Below are 16,377 nucleotides of genomic sequence, written 5' to 3'. Positions count from 1 at the left end.
CTGTGCGGATAAACCACTCATCCATCTCTGGAGAAGCTGACAAACCTGTCAGAAACAAGCCCAAGGCCAAAGACCGAACTTTGTACAAGCTTGCATATGAACTGCTGTGTATCCCCCAAACACAGTGAATACAAGAAAACAGGCAGGTTTTTATAACTATCTTTATGCACAGAATAAAACACCTTTTACAAACTGAAAACAGTATTTTTTTTTCCTCCTTTCTTGGATGTCACCTTAAATTAAAACAGAAAAAACACTTGTCTCAGAAATATTAACAATAAATAGTCCAAATAATGATTTACATTATGTTACAAAAGCGCAGTGAATACTGGAATTTCCATTTGTACAAATACATCCTTCAATAGGATTCCTTATTAAGAATCATCTAGTGTGACAAGATCAAGCGTTTCCAAATGTTCACAAACTAACACCACAGGAGCGCTTACATTTGTTAGATCGTCTTACAATCTCGTTTGTGGAATGACAAAGAGGTCTAACAGTTTACACCAAACGGGTTCACACAGCTGCATAGAGATGATGCTGGTTGATCAAATTAAATGTGAAGGCAATGAGTCTGTACTGCATGAAAAATTCAGAGAAACGATGTCTGCTTCTGTAACATGCAAGAGCCACTCTTTAGTCATAGTGTTTTGTTAGCATCCACTAGTCAAGAGGAAAGTAATTTGGGGGCATATAATAAAAAACAAAAATTAAAATAAATGGAGTCAACTATGGCTTTAGTGTTTCATTAAATTAACCGCTCGCTCTTATGGAGTGTATTTCTACTGGGAACTCAATAGTAGCCAGGACATTCATAATTCTAGTTTGTCAAACAAAATGAATGTGTGGCTGCAGCCAGCTCATTTGTTTGAACTAATTAGGACGGCAAGAAAGCAACAGAACTAAGGAAAGTAAATGAGCAACATTGTTAGATTTCCTTGTAATCGATGGCGTCGGCAAGAGAGCGCCCACCTGTTGTGTCAGCGTTACTGAAAACGACAGCAAAAGTAAACAAAGACACGCCCTCCTTGCTGTTGATCTGGCAGCTTCAGGTCTGGATAGGTCACCTTTTAAAACAGCGCAAGCCTGAATGTATGTTAACAGACAGGCACGCATCAGAGTGCTGCCGCTCACGCGCATCTTTTTGAGTTGTTCATCTCCCTTCATTAAAACCTTCCTGTGCAATTCACGCTCACATCTACAATACAGGAGGGAAATTCTCCCTATTGCAGCTTGCGAATGAGGAGCTGGGAAAGCGCCGAGTCAAAGGAAACGTTTTAATGTGAACGTTCCTCAAGGCTTTCATTCAGACGCAACAACCATGAAGAACAGTACATTACGCACATTATGCTGTTTGTGGCTATAAGCACTGTCAGCACAGACTCTTTAAAACATTCTGATTCAGTCTCCAAATACCACACGTGTGAAGAGGGCTTAAATATCTAAAAAGGTATTCCTGTTTATGCAACAAAATCCAATATTTGAACTTGCATCTCTGCACACAAAACTAATGAGAAATGAATGCAACAATAAAATAATTCCAATAACATTTTCAGCATCTGGAGCTACCCAAGTGGAGTCAACCAACAAGCTGCCATTTTTTATTTGTATTTGTTTGTTTTTTTTGTTTTGTTTTTTTTAAATGTGGGTTTGAGAAATGAAGAACCCGATTCCAAACACGTGTGACTACAACACAATCTGTAACACCTGAACTCATAAGAGATGAGGAACAAAAAGAAAAGAAAAAAGGAGGCCAACAGGAAAAATGAACTTCTACACATCACTTTGTTTTGTTCCACTTTTGCTACTGAACTATGCCAAGTATCTCTTTCTCACCGACATTACTTTTAATAAAAATCACAGTCCAGTGGCTGTTTGCCACCAGCTGATGATCTGAACTGCACATTTTGAGCGGTCAGCCTTACAGCCTTTAATACACACGCACACACAGATACATTCATGCACTCACACACCGAGAGCAGGAAGAGACATGAAAGATCAGATATTTTGTTCGGATATGGCATAGTATTTTCCTGTACATGAGGTTGTATCTTTGTAAACTCATTTGTTTTATCTAAAGTGTTTGTATTTAAAGGGAATTGTTCCTTAGAGAACAGTTCAGTGAAACCAACGCAACTCGCTTTTGAACAATGGTCACGGTTGACCACTTATTATTGCACTTTTACAAACAGGCCATGGATGGCTTTGAGGGGGGATGGGGTTGGCCTTTCTCCCCAGTCTTCTTTCTCCAAACAGGGAGAAGACAGAGAGGAAACCTCTCCTCTCCTCACTTACAGTACCTCTTGTCACCAACAACATGAGCAAAGTTCTGCCTTGGTCTCTTTTTAGGACCGGCCTGCTTATCGACAGGTGTGAGAACCAGACGTGGTAAAAGTTGGGGTAATTTGCAGCTGCTGGCTGCAAATCGGTTTTGAATTTCTAGCAGTAGTCACTGCTTCCAAGTGTGGGCCCAGAAGTTTGTGTCTCTCTCTCCTGGAACTGTGGAAATGCCTGGAACTGGCTGTAGATTAGAGGTACAGATGACCATGGCTTGGTGGAGTCTTCCTCAGGGAGGTGGAATGGAGGGCTCAGTTACGGCGAGCTCCTGAGCCAGATCATTGAAGCGAGCGATGTAGTCTATGCTGCTCTCACTCATCATACAAGCAAGCTGAGAATCCATCTGCAAGCAACACCAAAGAGCTTTCAGACTGACAACAAGGGCAAATCCAAGAAGGAGAAAAAAAAAAACAAAAAACAAGATTTTTCCAGACATCCCTCGAACAGTTTCATGCTTTAGGTCAAGAGTGCAGGGGGGGGGGGAAAGTTCATCACATCAATATCTGTCAATGAAATTAAATTATTTACTGAAAAAGCAGATGTGTTAGTCCAAACACAGGAGGCAACAGTCACTGGGCTCTATTCACCTCCCAGGCAGGTTTGGGCCCCATCCCAGGAAACAGGTTTAAGCTAACAAGTCTGCGTTTGTTAACCCTGAGATGAATCACTTAACACAATCTGAACTAAACCTGCTCACTGGCAGGTTTTCTTTAACAAACTTAGAGCTTCTCTCTGCCTCATCCCCTCCTGCCACACCTGAACCAGCTAACTGACACTCCCGATTCATTTCTTCATAAAGTCGCTATCAAAGCACGCAAGAGAGCGAGAGAGAGCACTAAAAATGGAAACGTGTTCACAGACTGAGATTCAGATATTAAATGCTGTCAGCATTTCAAAAGGTATGGTGTCTGAATCTCAGGGTGTGACTCAACAAGTTTTTCATTAAAAATCACCTAAAATTTGGTGGATCAGCCCAGAAGCTGATCTATCCAAAAGGTACCATGTGGTCCCTAACACAACCGGCTCTGGGTCAGAGTCCACTTGCACAGCAGGACAGATCCAAAAGGGGATAAGAACCACATTTTCAGAGTGGATATAAATGCAGGTTATTTTTAAAATGGGAAGTGATGTTTTTACATTTACATTTTAGAGACTAATTAATAACATATAACATGTTGGTTGCTGAGATTCAGAGGATTGTGTTGTGTTTGTGGCAAGTGTTGCTTCTCAGTCACAACTTTCTTTCATTTAATCAACAAGCATTTACTTACCTCTGCCACATCAGGAAGGCCACGGGATTGAAAGGAATCATGAGAATTGCAGTCCAGGAGGCTAGGACCGAGTAGAGCTGTGCCACTGGAGGGGCCAGTGGGGGTTAGGGTGGTCCGTCTGCCCTTATCAGGAGAGACCATGCTGGCTGCAAGGAAAATAAGAGCAAAAGACTGAGTAAATGGCCTTTCATCATACAGCTGTGTTAGTAATATTGGGGATTTTACAAACAAATCTTTGTAAATGTTGACTGCACGTGCTGCTGTATGCAGCATTTTTAGTGGGAAGTAATGATAAAAATACATCCACTTAATATTCTGTTCTTCTGGGCCTAAAATGTAACTTCTGACACACTCTTGAGAAAGGAAGCAAAAAAACTCTTACAAAGGAGGCATCCCAGTGTGGAGTCAGACGAGTCGCTGGGGTACCACTGAGGGTCGTGGCTGGGTGAAGGGATCCAGCCTCTGGATGGGCTGAGCGAGGGAGACGAGGCCAGCAGTTTGGAGCCGTCGCTGTTGCCCAGCTTGGCTGGAGAGAGAGCAGCCTCCTCACCTGCAGTGCAGCAGGCAAACAGAAATGAGACATCAGCGATTAAACTCAGCAGGCTCAGATGTTTAGCTGCTTGGATGTCAACGTGCACTCTTTTCCACAACCTGCAGAGGAATTAATGCTGTGGAGCCACAAAGCTGACCTCAGTGGTAATTACAAAACCTTTCTAACCTACTCTCACTTTCCATTTCACTAAACAAACATCATCAAGCTTTATTTAGCAGTTTCGTGTCAATATGGCTCGGGTAAGACGTCTGCACGTGCACGCACCGTAATGTGTGGAGTTGATGGCAAGCTCGATGATGGAGTCGCTGATCTGCGTTTGAGGTTCTCCGGGGGTTAGAGCCTCTTCAGGAGGGCCTGGGAGTGAGATATCAAGGAGCGAGGCAACGCTCGGGGGAGAGAGGAGTGAGTCTCCCCCGCCGGTGACTCCAGGAGACGGAGGTGGTACGCCATTCTATGGAAAGAGCGATTTAACTTAGCACATCACATTTTTTTAAACCATTTATTCAAGCATAGCTGACAATTTTCTTTACCAAATGGTGATCAGCTATGACTGGAAAACAAATGAGGTTACGCAGACTCACTGCCTTTAACTAAGCCAAGTGTTCCCTCACAAAGGTCCACTGTGAGCAAGGAAACGCCCTGATGGCGATACAAACAGCTTTATTAATCCCATCAGGGCAAACTGTTTGGAGCAGCTTGTTTTTCAACCGTAACAGACAAATAAACAGGTGATCATGAATATGACAACTGTATGCAAGAATAATGTCTACAAAGAAAATCTATAAAAATTACTAAATCATTTGTGAAGTCTTGTACGACAGATGCACAGTAAAAAGAAAAACATTATGCAAAACCTGGCCTACACCGCACAGATAAACAGAAAATCATTAGAGTGAGCAATAACTTTCATTAAAGTAAGATAAATCAAAAACTGACCGTTTTAAATGTAACACTCCAAGATGGTAATGGGCAATAGCATTTATTCTAATGCCACATGCCAAAGGCAAGGAGGAGACATCAAATGACGGAGGCTTCTAGCGTGTGTGTGTGTGTGTGTGTGTGTGTGTGTGTGTGTGTGTGTCTCTGTCTCTGACCTCTGGAACATTTTGCTGGTGGAGTTGAGAGTCTGGCTCAGCATCAGCAATGGGAGTGGTGGCGAGAAGAGCGCTGTTATCCACAGTGGAAGAATCCACCTCCCGACAGGGACTGCCTGGGATGATGCCTGCAGACTTAGCTGCCAGGTCAATGGCACCTGAAAGTATTAACAGTTCAGGCAAACGAGAGATTTGTCATATCGCTCCTGATAAGCATCAACAGCAACAGCATGTGAAGAGCAGAGCAGGAAGAAAAAAAAAAAAAAAAAAGGATGGTCCAAGGTCTTCTGGAAAAATGTTTTTGCTTCTGTCGTCTGCACAGAAATACTGTCTGTCACTGACCTTCTCAGAGTTCTAGATTTTGACACAGGAATCTTACACAAATACAACTTGGACCTTAAATATGTTTTTAAGCAATTTTATAAAATATGTCTGTGAAGGTTCTCAGTCATCCAGGTCATCGTAGTCAAAGGAGCTTACAAAGAAAAGCATCTGGACTTCTTTAAGTTACTTGAAGACGTTTCACCTCTCATCCGAGAAGCTTCTTCAGTTCTAAGGTCAAATGGTGGGGAGTCCCAGATTTAAACCTAGTGGGAGTATCCCCCCACAGAGGGACAAAAGGACCCCTGATGATCCTCTAATCGCCTGAGCCAAGGTGTGAAACTGGGTGCTTATAAAAGCAAAGTTGTTGACCCCATAAAAACAACAATATGTAATTTTTTTGCAGTATATTTGGTGTAGAGTTTATCAATATTTCAATAAAACAGAAAAATGTAGTAGATAACAGAAGAAGTCCATACTAGAGAGCTGGCTGGCCCCCGCAGAGCTGGATGTTGCTGGGGTTGTTTTAGTTTGGACAGAGCGAGAGGAAGGAGCTAGTCGGGGATGGATCGGCCGGAAAGATCCAGTTCCTGAAGGAAGAAACAGGAAGTGAGAGAGCAGACAATTACCAGAGGGTCTTGCTGAGAAAGAGAAATCGTTTTTAGCTGTGATTTCATTAATGCATACTGTAAAACTACGCCCTAAACATTTCCAGCCTCAGCTGACGACATATTCTATCGTTCTGTCCTGCCATCTGAGGAGTACCTGTGGCAGAGGAGTTGGAGAGGATGGAGAAGGAGCAGACGTGTTGAGGAGTGTCTCCTGTAGTTCTGGGCAGCAGTGTTCGCTGTGAACGAGAAAGAAGTGGCCAAACAAAAACACACTTAGGAAAACCCGCCTTCCACCCAACCAAGCCCAGAACTGATGAATGGATAATGATCTTGCTCTCACCTGAACTACAAGTGGTTTGCGAAGTTGTCTGTTCCGAGGTTTTCTCTGTCTAGAAAGGAAAAGATCTGACTGCATCTGTGAGAAAAAGAAAAGAAAAAAGCACATATTAATGCTCGTTAATACATGAATTATGTCTCTGTACAGTTGGCATAAACAAAAAATGATGCATTATTCTGGCTTACACTGATCGAGTCGAGCTGCTGTCTGAAGGCTAGCTCTGCCTCTTTGTTAGGGGAGAACATTCGGTTGTGCCGTGAGCTGTTGGGTGGCAGCGTGGTGGGTACTGCGAACACGCTGCTTTCTGATTCGCCAACTGCAGTAGAACCCAGCAGAGAGCGGGGAAGGTTGCGCCCACCTGAACAGGATTGAAACAGATGTGGTGCCACATCAGGAAAGGCAGCTATTTGAAGACAACTTCTAAAGAGGAAGCATCGGTGCTGCATAATTACTTCTCGCTGTTTAATAACTACAGCACTGTAAGTACAGAAAAGACTTTATCACAAAAGCCAGCAGGAGAGAGACATAAATACCTCCAGCACTTGGCAGCTGTAACTTGGGCATGCGCAAAGACGCCTGCGGCCGCCCACAGCTGGGGCTACGGGCGCCTGCAACAGGACCCTTCGCCGGAGGTGTGAGGACCTGGTTTTGCTCCTCCTGATAGGTCTTGAGGGGTGATGTGGCTGTGGAGCACAGCTCTGGAGCCTGAAGGAAAAGACACATGATATGCTCCTATCTCGAAATAGCACTTTCATTGAAAAAGACAAAAAAAAAAAAAAAACCTGTGGTGTTCATAGTACATAACCAGTAACATGTTTTTCATCAGCTGGCTTTGTACGGAATATAAACTCTTCACACTGCTGCATCTTAAAAATGTTTAATTTTAAGCCTTAATGCCACTGATAATTACACATTTTTCATCTTTTCAACTTGTAATTTAAACAACACACCAGGCCACAATCTTGGAAGACAGAAAAGGGAAAACTTACCAGAGGTTTGGGGTTGACTTCAGTGGAAACCAGCTTGAGTAAGCAGCGCAAAACTCGATTTGTCCTGTCGGGCTTTGGCTGCACTGAGGCTTGTCCCTCTTCTGAGTTGCTGGGTGGAGCTGTGACCGGCTGCCACTCGTACTCCAGCTGCAGCTTGCCTGGCTTCCCAAACATCAGGTACAGCTCGGCCAGGGTGACGTTCTCTGCGTCACGGGCGCTCCAGCCTTCCTCTCTGATCTGCTCAACGACCCGTTCTTTGGTCGCTGGTGGGGAAGCTTGCGACACGGCTTCGTCTGAGCCAGTCACTGAAGGTTTGACTGAAGGAGGCTGATTTGCCTCCGAGGAAGACGCGCTGGTGCTCTGCTCCTCTTTGTACTGCTCAGCGGAGCCATCGGCACCACTACATGACCTGTCCGTGCTTCTGGTCATGGCTAAACCACCACTGACCTCAACGCCAGTGCAGGCCTTTCCTGGATCAGAAGATCCCATCCCATCTCCCTCTTCTCTGACAGTCTGCTGAGAGGAAACTGGGACACAAGGGGACTGAAGTCTCTTCTCCTCTACCTTTGCAGAACTGTCTGCTGATGGATCAGGGTTGGGGGTTTCAGTTCGACGAGCATCACCCGTTATAGTCAGTGAAGCACCAGCAACAGCAGCGCTTCCCCGCCCAGATTTGCTGCCAGTTCGAGGTTGTGGAGCTGCATGGATGCCCAGGATCTGGGCAGCTGGCAACTCCTTGGCATTAGGTCGGCTCTTGCCACTCTCGATCCAATGGACAGTGCAGGAGGCTTTGGAGTGAACCACACGTGCCACCCCAGGCAGTGTAGTCAATGTGCAGCTCTCAGCTGGAAAAAGAAAAAGTTCTTCCTTCTGAGTTATGCTGGGAGAGGCTGTGCTGGTCTGGTTGCCTTCTAGAGCCTCTCTCTCCATGAGACTCTTAAGCTGAGTTTTCAACGTTAAGGACCAGTTTATATTCGACACAAGCTGGTATATGCCCCAGAAAGCAGCATGTTAGAGCAGTACATTTCTAATATGTACACTAGGAATGAAAAACACTCTGAAGAGTTTTGCATACATATTGCACTGTAATGTTTTTTTTTTTTAAAAAGGATACAATCCGCTGGTCATGATAAGCCCACTTCTGTTTCAGATACTCTATGAGGCTGGAAACTTTCCTGTGGAGCTCCACCACCATCCTGAGAAAACAGAAAAAACATTTGATGTCAACTTTGCAAAATACAACACTACCAGGTCGAATACGTCTGACATAAACTACTTCTACATTTTACACTTAGACTACTGTGGATCAAATTTAATAGAGTTTTCTAAAACCGAAATAATCCTGTGTGGGAAAAATCAAAACGTCAACTACGTGCTCCAAAAATAACTAAAATAAAACAGAAATGTTCATTAATGTATAGTTTTACTATATTTGTTTTGTCACGTTTGCAAACAAATGCATACTGACATTGCTGTAATTCAGCCATTTTCACAAAGTCTTTACCCTTCTTCAACCTACCCATGATAAATAACCCTTATTATCATAATAATTTAAAAAAAAAAAAAAAAAAAAAAAAAAAAACCCTAACACTGAAACCAGTAAAAACGAAACTGAACCTCAAAAGAAGCAAACCCAGTCTGAACACTAACTGAAAACTGAACTGAGAACAAAAATTAAAAATGAAAGAAATAGAGTTTAAACTTTGAACAGCATCATGTCTGAGGGTGTTTACACTTTTCAAATTTCACGAGTTAGCTTAAAAAAAAAACATATACACACATATTTAATTTGCACAAAAAAAAAAAAAAAAAAAAAAAAGAGCTGACCCAGAAAACGGTGGAAAACATGCAAACCATCAAACTGAAATAAGCAGTCTGAAGCCAAGAAGAGGTTCTTAAATTAGCTCAGGCTTTGTTGCATCACCATGGCTTGAACTAATAAAATAAATAAATAAAATAATAATAGAAAATGAATTAATGAAGGTATGACATCTCTCCGACTCTTGGATGTTATGCTTTTGAAAATATATTGTGGTTCTTATCCATGTCAGACCTGAGGCGAGGGTTGTGGGCAAGACTCTGAACTCGGGCCCAGGAGTGGTTACTGCGTGGCTGGAGCTCCACTGCCACCTTCAAGGGCAGACGCACCGGCTTCTGGTCCTCTTCATCACTCACTCCTGCAGGACACAAAATTACAGATTCAGCCACTATAAGAAAAGCCCAAAACCTATAAACTCAACTATGCTCTCTCACTTAATCAACCACGACAAAATGAAAAGGCAGCCATCAATCTCAGTGGGATCCATTCACAGATTTACATACAACAATGACAAGAGACAGTCTTTTTCTACCCTTGATGAAAGCAAATATTTTCAGTAAGTGTGATGAGTGGGTGTTATTGAGCAGAGGGGTTGATGACAGCTGGTCAGAACAGTCATCTCCTTCATCCTCCTCACTTTGCACCCAAAGTTACCATGGAAACACCACCAGCCCACTTGATGCCATGGTTTTTGTAAAAAAGCCCCGCCCCCGTGAACCCCCCAGTCTCACCATCAGTGAGGTTTTCAGTGCTTGTTCTGTAACGCGTGTGCTGGGTTTCTGCAGGCTCATACTCACCATCTGGATCACAAAGTTTCTTCAACGCTCGGCACATTGGAGCTTTGATCCGCAGGTTCCTCCCCTTAGAGCGCACGGTGGTGGCCCTGGTGGAACAGAAGAATCTTTATTCATATATGTTGTAAGCTCTAAACCTTGCCGTGCCACAGAGAAAGCATCTGACTACATACTGTCAACTCAGCCCTCAGATTTGTTTTTCATACTAGCAAAGTGCTAATCTGTATCTTTCCAAATGTGATCTAGTGCATCAGTTTAAAGTATCACAATCCCAGATGTGTACGTAAACCCACTAGCCAAAGCTTCTGCCACAGACTTACCCTTGCTGGATGAGTTCGTTCAGCTTTGCCACATTCTTATCATCCATCACTGTCAAAGACAAAACACAAGACAGCTAGTTAAGACATGCTCCTCAGGGGCAACTGCCCCGAGCCACAGGGATCATCTGGAGTTTAATCACATCCCCTGTGTCCACAACCAGCAGAACAAACAGCAAAACACACGCAGTCTACATTGCATCCAAGCACTTTCACAGCCCTCACTTACATCCTCCAACTTTTTTGCGAAGCTCGGCGTAGCAGATGAGGCCGTACAGTTCTTGGGAAGATTTCTTTAACACCCTGGAGTACACTGAGAAGGAAAGGAAGCACAAGTCACAACACTGGTGGAGGCCTGTGCGTGCTACATAAAGATAACATGAGAGTAACACTGGGTGCTTTTTGTAGGGGAAAAGAGCTCCAGCTTATCTGGTGAACTTCTTTAACATATGTTTTGCTTGCTAAAAAACAAAAATGTCAGTGTGAGTTCTGTTGTAGGAAAAAATAATAATATATGTGGCTGTTTAACAGCATCTCTTCTTTACTTCTCATTCACAGTGTCTGCAGTAAGTAGCATAACTGAAACAACTAAACACAAACCTAAAATAAACCAATTAAGATCAGCCTAAGACATCACCTTGTTGTATGAGTTGTACACATTTTTATGAGGCGTCATTCGATAAAGTCATTACAGTGTACAAACTTCATATTTGGGGATCAAAAATTCCAAGGTGAATTAAGAGAGAGAGAAAAAAAGCAACTCACCGTTAGCGAAGTCGATGTGTTTGGAGATCTTGTGCCAAGTTCGGTAGTAAAAGTGGCGGACCTGTTCCTTGTTCTTCACCATATTTGCTGGCTTGCCTCTCTTCTTGTACTTCATTGCAATGTTGTTCTGGATGGCCTCAAAATCCTTCCCGTGCTGGGAACAAAGGAGGGCAGCCGTGAATCTACGACGTCAAAAGATCTACACATGGTAAACTTTTAACTTGGTAAAAGGTTGTTGCAAGCTTTACCTCATAAAGACCCTCAAAAAAGCTGTTTTTGTCCTCGGCGCTCCAGGATTCCCACTGCCGACGGGCTCTTTTCTGGTTACCAGCTTGTTCTTCCTTCTCTGTAGACCCTTGGCCCTTGGAGGTCTTGGATACTCCCCCCGTGGAGCTGACCACAGGCCCGGTCTGCCCCACCACACCCTGGGAAGAGGAGCCATTCTCTGCCCCTGTTTTAACACAGAAACATTCAGAGGAAAGGCACAACTTAAATATCAGCTCACCACCCTGGCTGTTTTTTATGTCATAACGAAAAAAGGTTGATCTGAGGTGTGTGATTTGCGAGATGTTAAAATACATGCACACAAAGCCACCCACTGCCATTACAGCGCACAGAACCTGCAGAGCTTCCCTCTCTGTGGTTAAGCTCTGGCAAGGAGACAGGAAAAGCAATCAGTCCCTATGGTCAGGTCTACATTACACAGTTCCAAAACCAACTCATGGTGGGCTCCACTGGCCAAGTTTTCTGGCCCAGCATTGTGCACAACACCAGGAGACATTAGCAGGAGCACCCAGAGAGTTGCTGTTGCAGTACTGTGCTACATTATAAAAAAAAATAAAGAAAAAAAAGTGTTGTTTTGTTTTGTTTTTTTAGCCCAAATGGGTGTTAATTTGCAAACACAAGCATGTGACTGGCTCACAGACAATAACCTAGATGTGTCGCCTTCAAAATAGAAGTGCACCGATATAGCATCACATAAAAATAAGTGAGGCTTTCTTAGTCAGACAGTCAAACGTTTGTGCTCAATCTAAATATAGTTTCTGAGACAATCAGAGCTTTTCTGTTTCAAACAACAAAAATCCACCAGTCATACCTGTCAAAGGATACACAAGTAAATAATATTGTTTCTGATCTGATCAATGGCTGCTGTTTTGTGGACAAAGCAAGTCTAAAAGGAAAAATGTACAAATTAAAATCACAGATGTATAATGTACTGAAATATTTTTCCAAATAAATTCCACTTTTCAATGAGGAACACACAGATTACTGGGTGGCATAGCCTCATTAACAAACTCAAAAACCACCACCACCTTACTAAGTCTCAGCCCCACCCAAAGCTGTCTGTGCCTCCAGAGGGACAGGTAGTGTGGAAACCCAGGAGGTAATGCCTCGTCTGCATAGATAAACTGACACCAACCAGCTCACACTTAGCAAATACAATACTATTAGTGATTGGTAGCCTACAGGGGAATCCTTCATTGTGTTTAAAAGTCATCCTGAAAGCCTTAAGTCATCTCTAGCTTTGATTCATTGTTTAGAAAGTTCCTGATATCAGTCACCCTCTGAGTTACTACAGAGGCTCATTCAGATTATTTGCAAAACCAAAACTGAATAATGGCAAATAAATTACAATCTCTGCTTTACTGGTATTTGTTGTAAAAGGGGGTGATAAAAAAAACAAAACAAAGGTAGCCTAGGCTAAATCTGTGGGTCAATGAAATGATTGGCTGAAAACTGCAACACCATTCTAGTCCAATTTCCTATATAGTCCCAAAAGAAAATAATAAGAAAAAAGACAAAAGAACTGTAAGCAACCCTGTTCAGTAATGTCCCTTTCCTGTCCTGATATCAGGTCCATTTTAAGCCTGTGATTTATTCCTCCTGCTGATAACAACACCGTGCCTTTATTGTTATTGCTGCCAGTTTCCAAGAAACTGCAAAAACAATCAAGTGACATCTTAATTAAAATCTAACTTCTGGCCTCTCCTGATTTTTGCTTCTTTTTTCCCCGCATAAGTGGTGTACAGGATGGTGTTGCAACATGGGCTGGAGCAGCCAAAAAATGTACCCAGAGTACAACCCAGCAAGTGGCCCACAGGGGATACACGGCAACACAACGGCATCACAGACAAGCACACTGCAAGCACCGACAGAGAAAACTAAAACTGACAGCGCAGCCCCCAATCTCTCCTGATCCCACCTGTACACACTCTTTCCCGAGCTGGTCACTCACTTACCTTTCGATTTTGCCCCGCCATGTCCATTGATGGAGGAGCCGATTGAATCCTTCCGTATCCGTTTGCTCGGAGGTCGAACGCTTGATCGGAGAAAATGATGCTGGTCGGGGCCCGGAGGGCCGGGCTCAGCTGATATTTGGGGAAGCTGGGTCGAGCCTGGTCCGGTTCGGTTCGGAGCAGAAGCAGGAAGGACCGGGGCTGAACCGGAGCCGAGACCCGTGGTTGATGGATTAAGAATTTCCACTCCGTCCTCTCCCTTTGTACTGCGCTCCTCGCTCGCCTGCTCTCCGTTCTCCTCTTCGTCGCAACCGTCGGGCTTTCTGGACGGATTCCTCCTCCCATCGACACCGATCCCCTCCCTGGAGCCCGGTGTCATGCTGCCACAACACAATTACACAAAATTCGTCACATTAGGAGCAAAGCGATGTGCAAAATTAACTTCTAAAGACGACGTTCACTGTCTCTCAACATGGCCGCCGCTGTTTGTTTCAAATCCCCTCTTCAGTCCCGTCAAAACAACACCAAATATATGCATTTCATGCCTTGAGATAAATTAGATTTAACAACTGAAGCAGTTAGAAGACTGCCAGCGATGCTTTTCCGAGTAGCTTTCCGCTCTAATGGCCAATAATGACGATTTAATTTAAACTGAATTCAAAAGCGACCGCTTTTCAGTTTAGCGCCCTGCAGAAACGACAACGAAAACCCCCTCGGTGCCTTCGACCTCTAAATAAAGTGTTTATTTCAAACCTAATTTTACCCATTTTGGTGCTCCTCTGTAGTAGACGATGTCTTCTTTCTCTTCACCATGGGTCCGAGCGGTTAGACTGGCAATTAGTGGTCAAATTGAGCATAATAAAGCCGAGAGCGATCGCTCCGCTTTTATGCCCTCTCCTTGCTCCTGATTCGACTGAGCTGAACTCTCTGCGCAGTTCAACTGTCTCTTCTATCAGCAACAACATTACTCAATGCTTTCCATGCAACGAGACATAAATGACACAAAACCAGCCGCAAATACGAGATATTTAACTGCATTTTGATGGATAATAATTTACAAAAAGCCCGTGTCGGTTGAGCTCATTTGAATTGATATAAGCAGGTATAGTTTTATTAGGCTGTGAGTGGACTTCGCTTCACACTACGTCATCATAAGCAGAAATTGTGCCTGCAAAAGAAATCATTTTATGCTCAAACCTTTGCCATGATAATGTTATTAATTGCCAGCAATACTACAGCCCCTCATAAATACACACGATGGCACGTGAGGAAAATCAGGACGTGGCTTTAAGTACACGTTGAGTAGAAGGAGCTGAAGGAGTAGAAGGGGTGCTGCACTTGTGTTAAAATGTGTAAACACTGCAGAGTTTCTTATCCTATGTGCTCTACTGTTTTCCCACAACTTAATTTTATGCTTGCTGAATAATCAGGAGAGGGGATGTCCAGTGCTTAAGGACGACAAAAAAAAAAAAAAAATCAGACCTGGGCAGCTTTAGTATGGGGAAACATCACGAATGTCTTCTTTTGCCACACAGCATTTAAATCTCTCAGTTCGTGTCAGCATACAGCTGATTATCAGGCAATTCTGGCACAAATTGAGACGAATTAATAATTTATGAAAGCCTTAGATAATTGATTCAGCTATTTAATGTTTCAATTGAGCTTAATAAGATCTTTAAACTTCAAGTGATGGACAGCTATAGCTGTACTTATTCTGTTTTATCATTTTCTTTCAGTGCAATCTGAGTTGACACCGCGGTTCTCTTTTTACTTCACTAAATGACATTACTCGCGTCCCACAGCAGTGTTACATTAAAAACTACTTAGCAGCTGTAATAGTCTCATCACGAGTATAATATTATATCGGAAGCTTCACGTGTATTTGGAAGTGCGGTGGTGTAATAATTTGAGGTGTTTACAAGCAGTTGCTAGTAAGTAGATGTAGCAAAATATATTAAATGTAGTCAAATATTTCTTCCGTGGATAGCCCGCTACTATGTCCAGCATGGCTGCTGTTGTTGGCTAGCTAACATTAACAGTATAACAAGTCAAACAAGATTTTACGTTATAAAACTGCTCCTAGCATAACGGCTATTTTGTACAGAGTCCAAAACAGGTTGTTGAATTGGTAAATATTACTGAGCTTACCTAAAGCAGAAGATTGCTGGTAGTATTCCCAAACGAGACACAATTTAGCATTGCTAGCTGACTGTAGACCTCCAGCTTGCTACCGATGACAGCTCCAGCTGCCCCGTTGTCAGCGCGCGCAGACACGCCCATTACTATACAAAAACAAAGACTGTGATTGGCTAAAAAAACACGAGGTCGGCGGTTAAAGTTTGATTGACAGAAACCTCCGCCAACTGTTAGTGGAAGAGTTAACAACGAAAGACCAATTGTCATTCTCTTCCTGTCACGCCTCGCCAAGTTTACCGACTAGTACACTAAACATTTTAAGCGACTCTGGGTGATATATAATCTAACCTTTTTTTTTAGCTATTAATTTTTTTTGTTTGTTTTAACAATAGTTTATCACTGCAATTAACATTTCTGGTCCTGTAAGACAAGTTCCGCCCAAAAAATGATTGACATTTTGACGAACAATTCAGTAGGCGGAACTCAGAGGATGCGCTTGAATTTTGTATTGGAGTATAAAAAAAACCCACATGTCTAAGAAGAACTGAAACAAAACACTAACTGTGTTGAGCACTACGTTTTGAGTTGATATCATCATCTCAGACTTATCTGTTTAAGAATAAAACAAGCGCACACGTGGAAATTAGTCCATGTCTACTACTGTTTAAAGCGTTTTTGAGACTCACAAGGCGAAACTTTCCTGCTTTTGTAGAAGATGTGTATAACCTATTGCCATAATTAAACAGCCGTGTAAATCATATTTAAATAAGAAAACTATAGCCTCAGTGCTATTCCG

General features: G+C 43.0%; 1 protein-coding gene across 2 annotated transcripts; it reads right to left on the bottom strand.

Moving 5' to 3' along the window:
- Positions 1-143: 143 nt before the first annotated feature.
- cramp1 (cramped chromatin regulator 1) lies at positions 144-15,727 on the bottom strand. 2 transcript variants are annotated; one of them, XM_076883076.1, is made up of 20 exons: positions 15,594-15,727; positions 13,449-13,825; positions 11,457-11,659; positions 11,209-11,362; positions 10,673-10,756; positions 10,447-10,495; positions 10,130-10,215; positions 9,567-9,690; positions 8,628-8,709; positions 7,514-8,455; positions 7,058-7,229; positions 6,710-6,882; positions 6,528-6,602; positions 6,342-6,423; positions 6,056-6,166; positions 5,256-5,413; positions 4,426-4,612; positions 3,991-4,158; positions 3,609-3,754; positions 144-2,680 (listed from the first exon to the last, which is right to left on the bottom strand). In XM_076883076.1, exons 2-20 carry the CDS (start codon positions 13,822-13,824, stop codon positions 2,567-2,569), a joined length of 3,486 nt encoding a protein of 1,161 aa, XP_076739191.1. In that variant the 5' UTR covers position 13,825; positions 15,594-15,727; the 3' UTR covers positions 144-2,566. The 2 variants fall into 2 exon arrangements, with proteins under 2 accessions (XP_076739191.1, XP_024657946.2); XM_024802178.2 differs by lacking the exon at positions 15,594-15,727 and adding an exon at positions 14,209-14,412.
- Between the last annotated feature and the right edge of the window lie 650 nt (positions 15,728-16,377).

This window comes from Maylandia zebra, linkage group LG4 (assembly GCF_041146795.1).
Source record: "Maylandia zebra isolate NMK-2024a linkage group LG4, Mzebra_GT3a, whole genome shotgun sequence".
NCBI lineage: Eukaryota > Metazoa > Chordata > Actinopteri > Cichliformes > Cichlidae > Maylandia > Maylandia zebra.
This window is presented reverse-complemented; position numbering and strand designations above follow the sequence as displayed.

Coding starts and splice junctions, on each gene's coding strand:
- cramp1 (XM_024802178.2), bottom strand. CDS start 14,258: ATGGTGAAGAGAAAGAAGACATCGTCTACTACAGAGGAGCACCAAAAT. Junction 10,216..10,446: donor AACGAACTCATCCAGCAAGG/GTAAGTCTGTGG, acceptor CTGTTCCACCAG/GGCCACCACCGTGCGCTCTA. Junction 6,167..6,341: donor CTCCAACTCCTCTGCCACAG/GTACTCCTCAGA, acceptor TTCTTCCTTCAG/GAACTGGATCTTTCCGGCCG.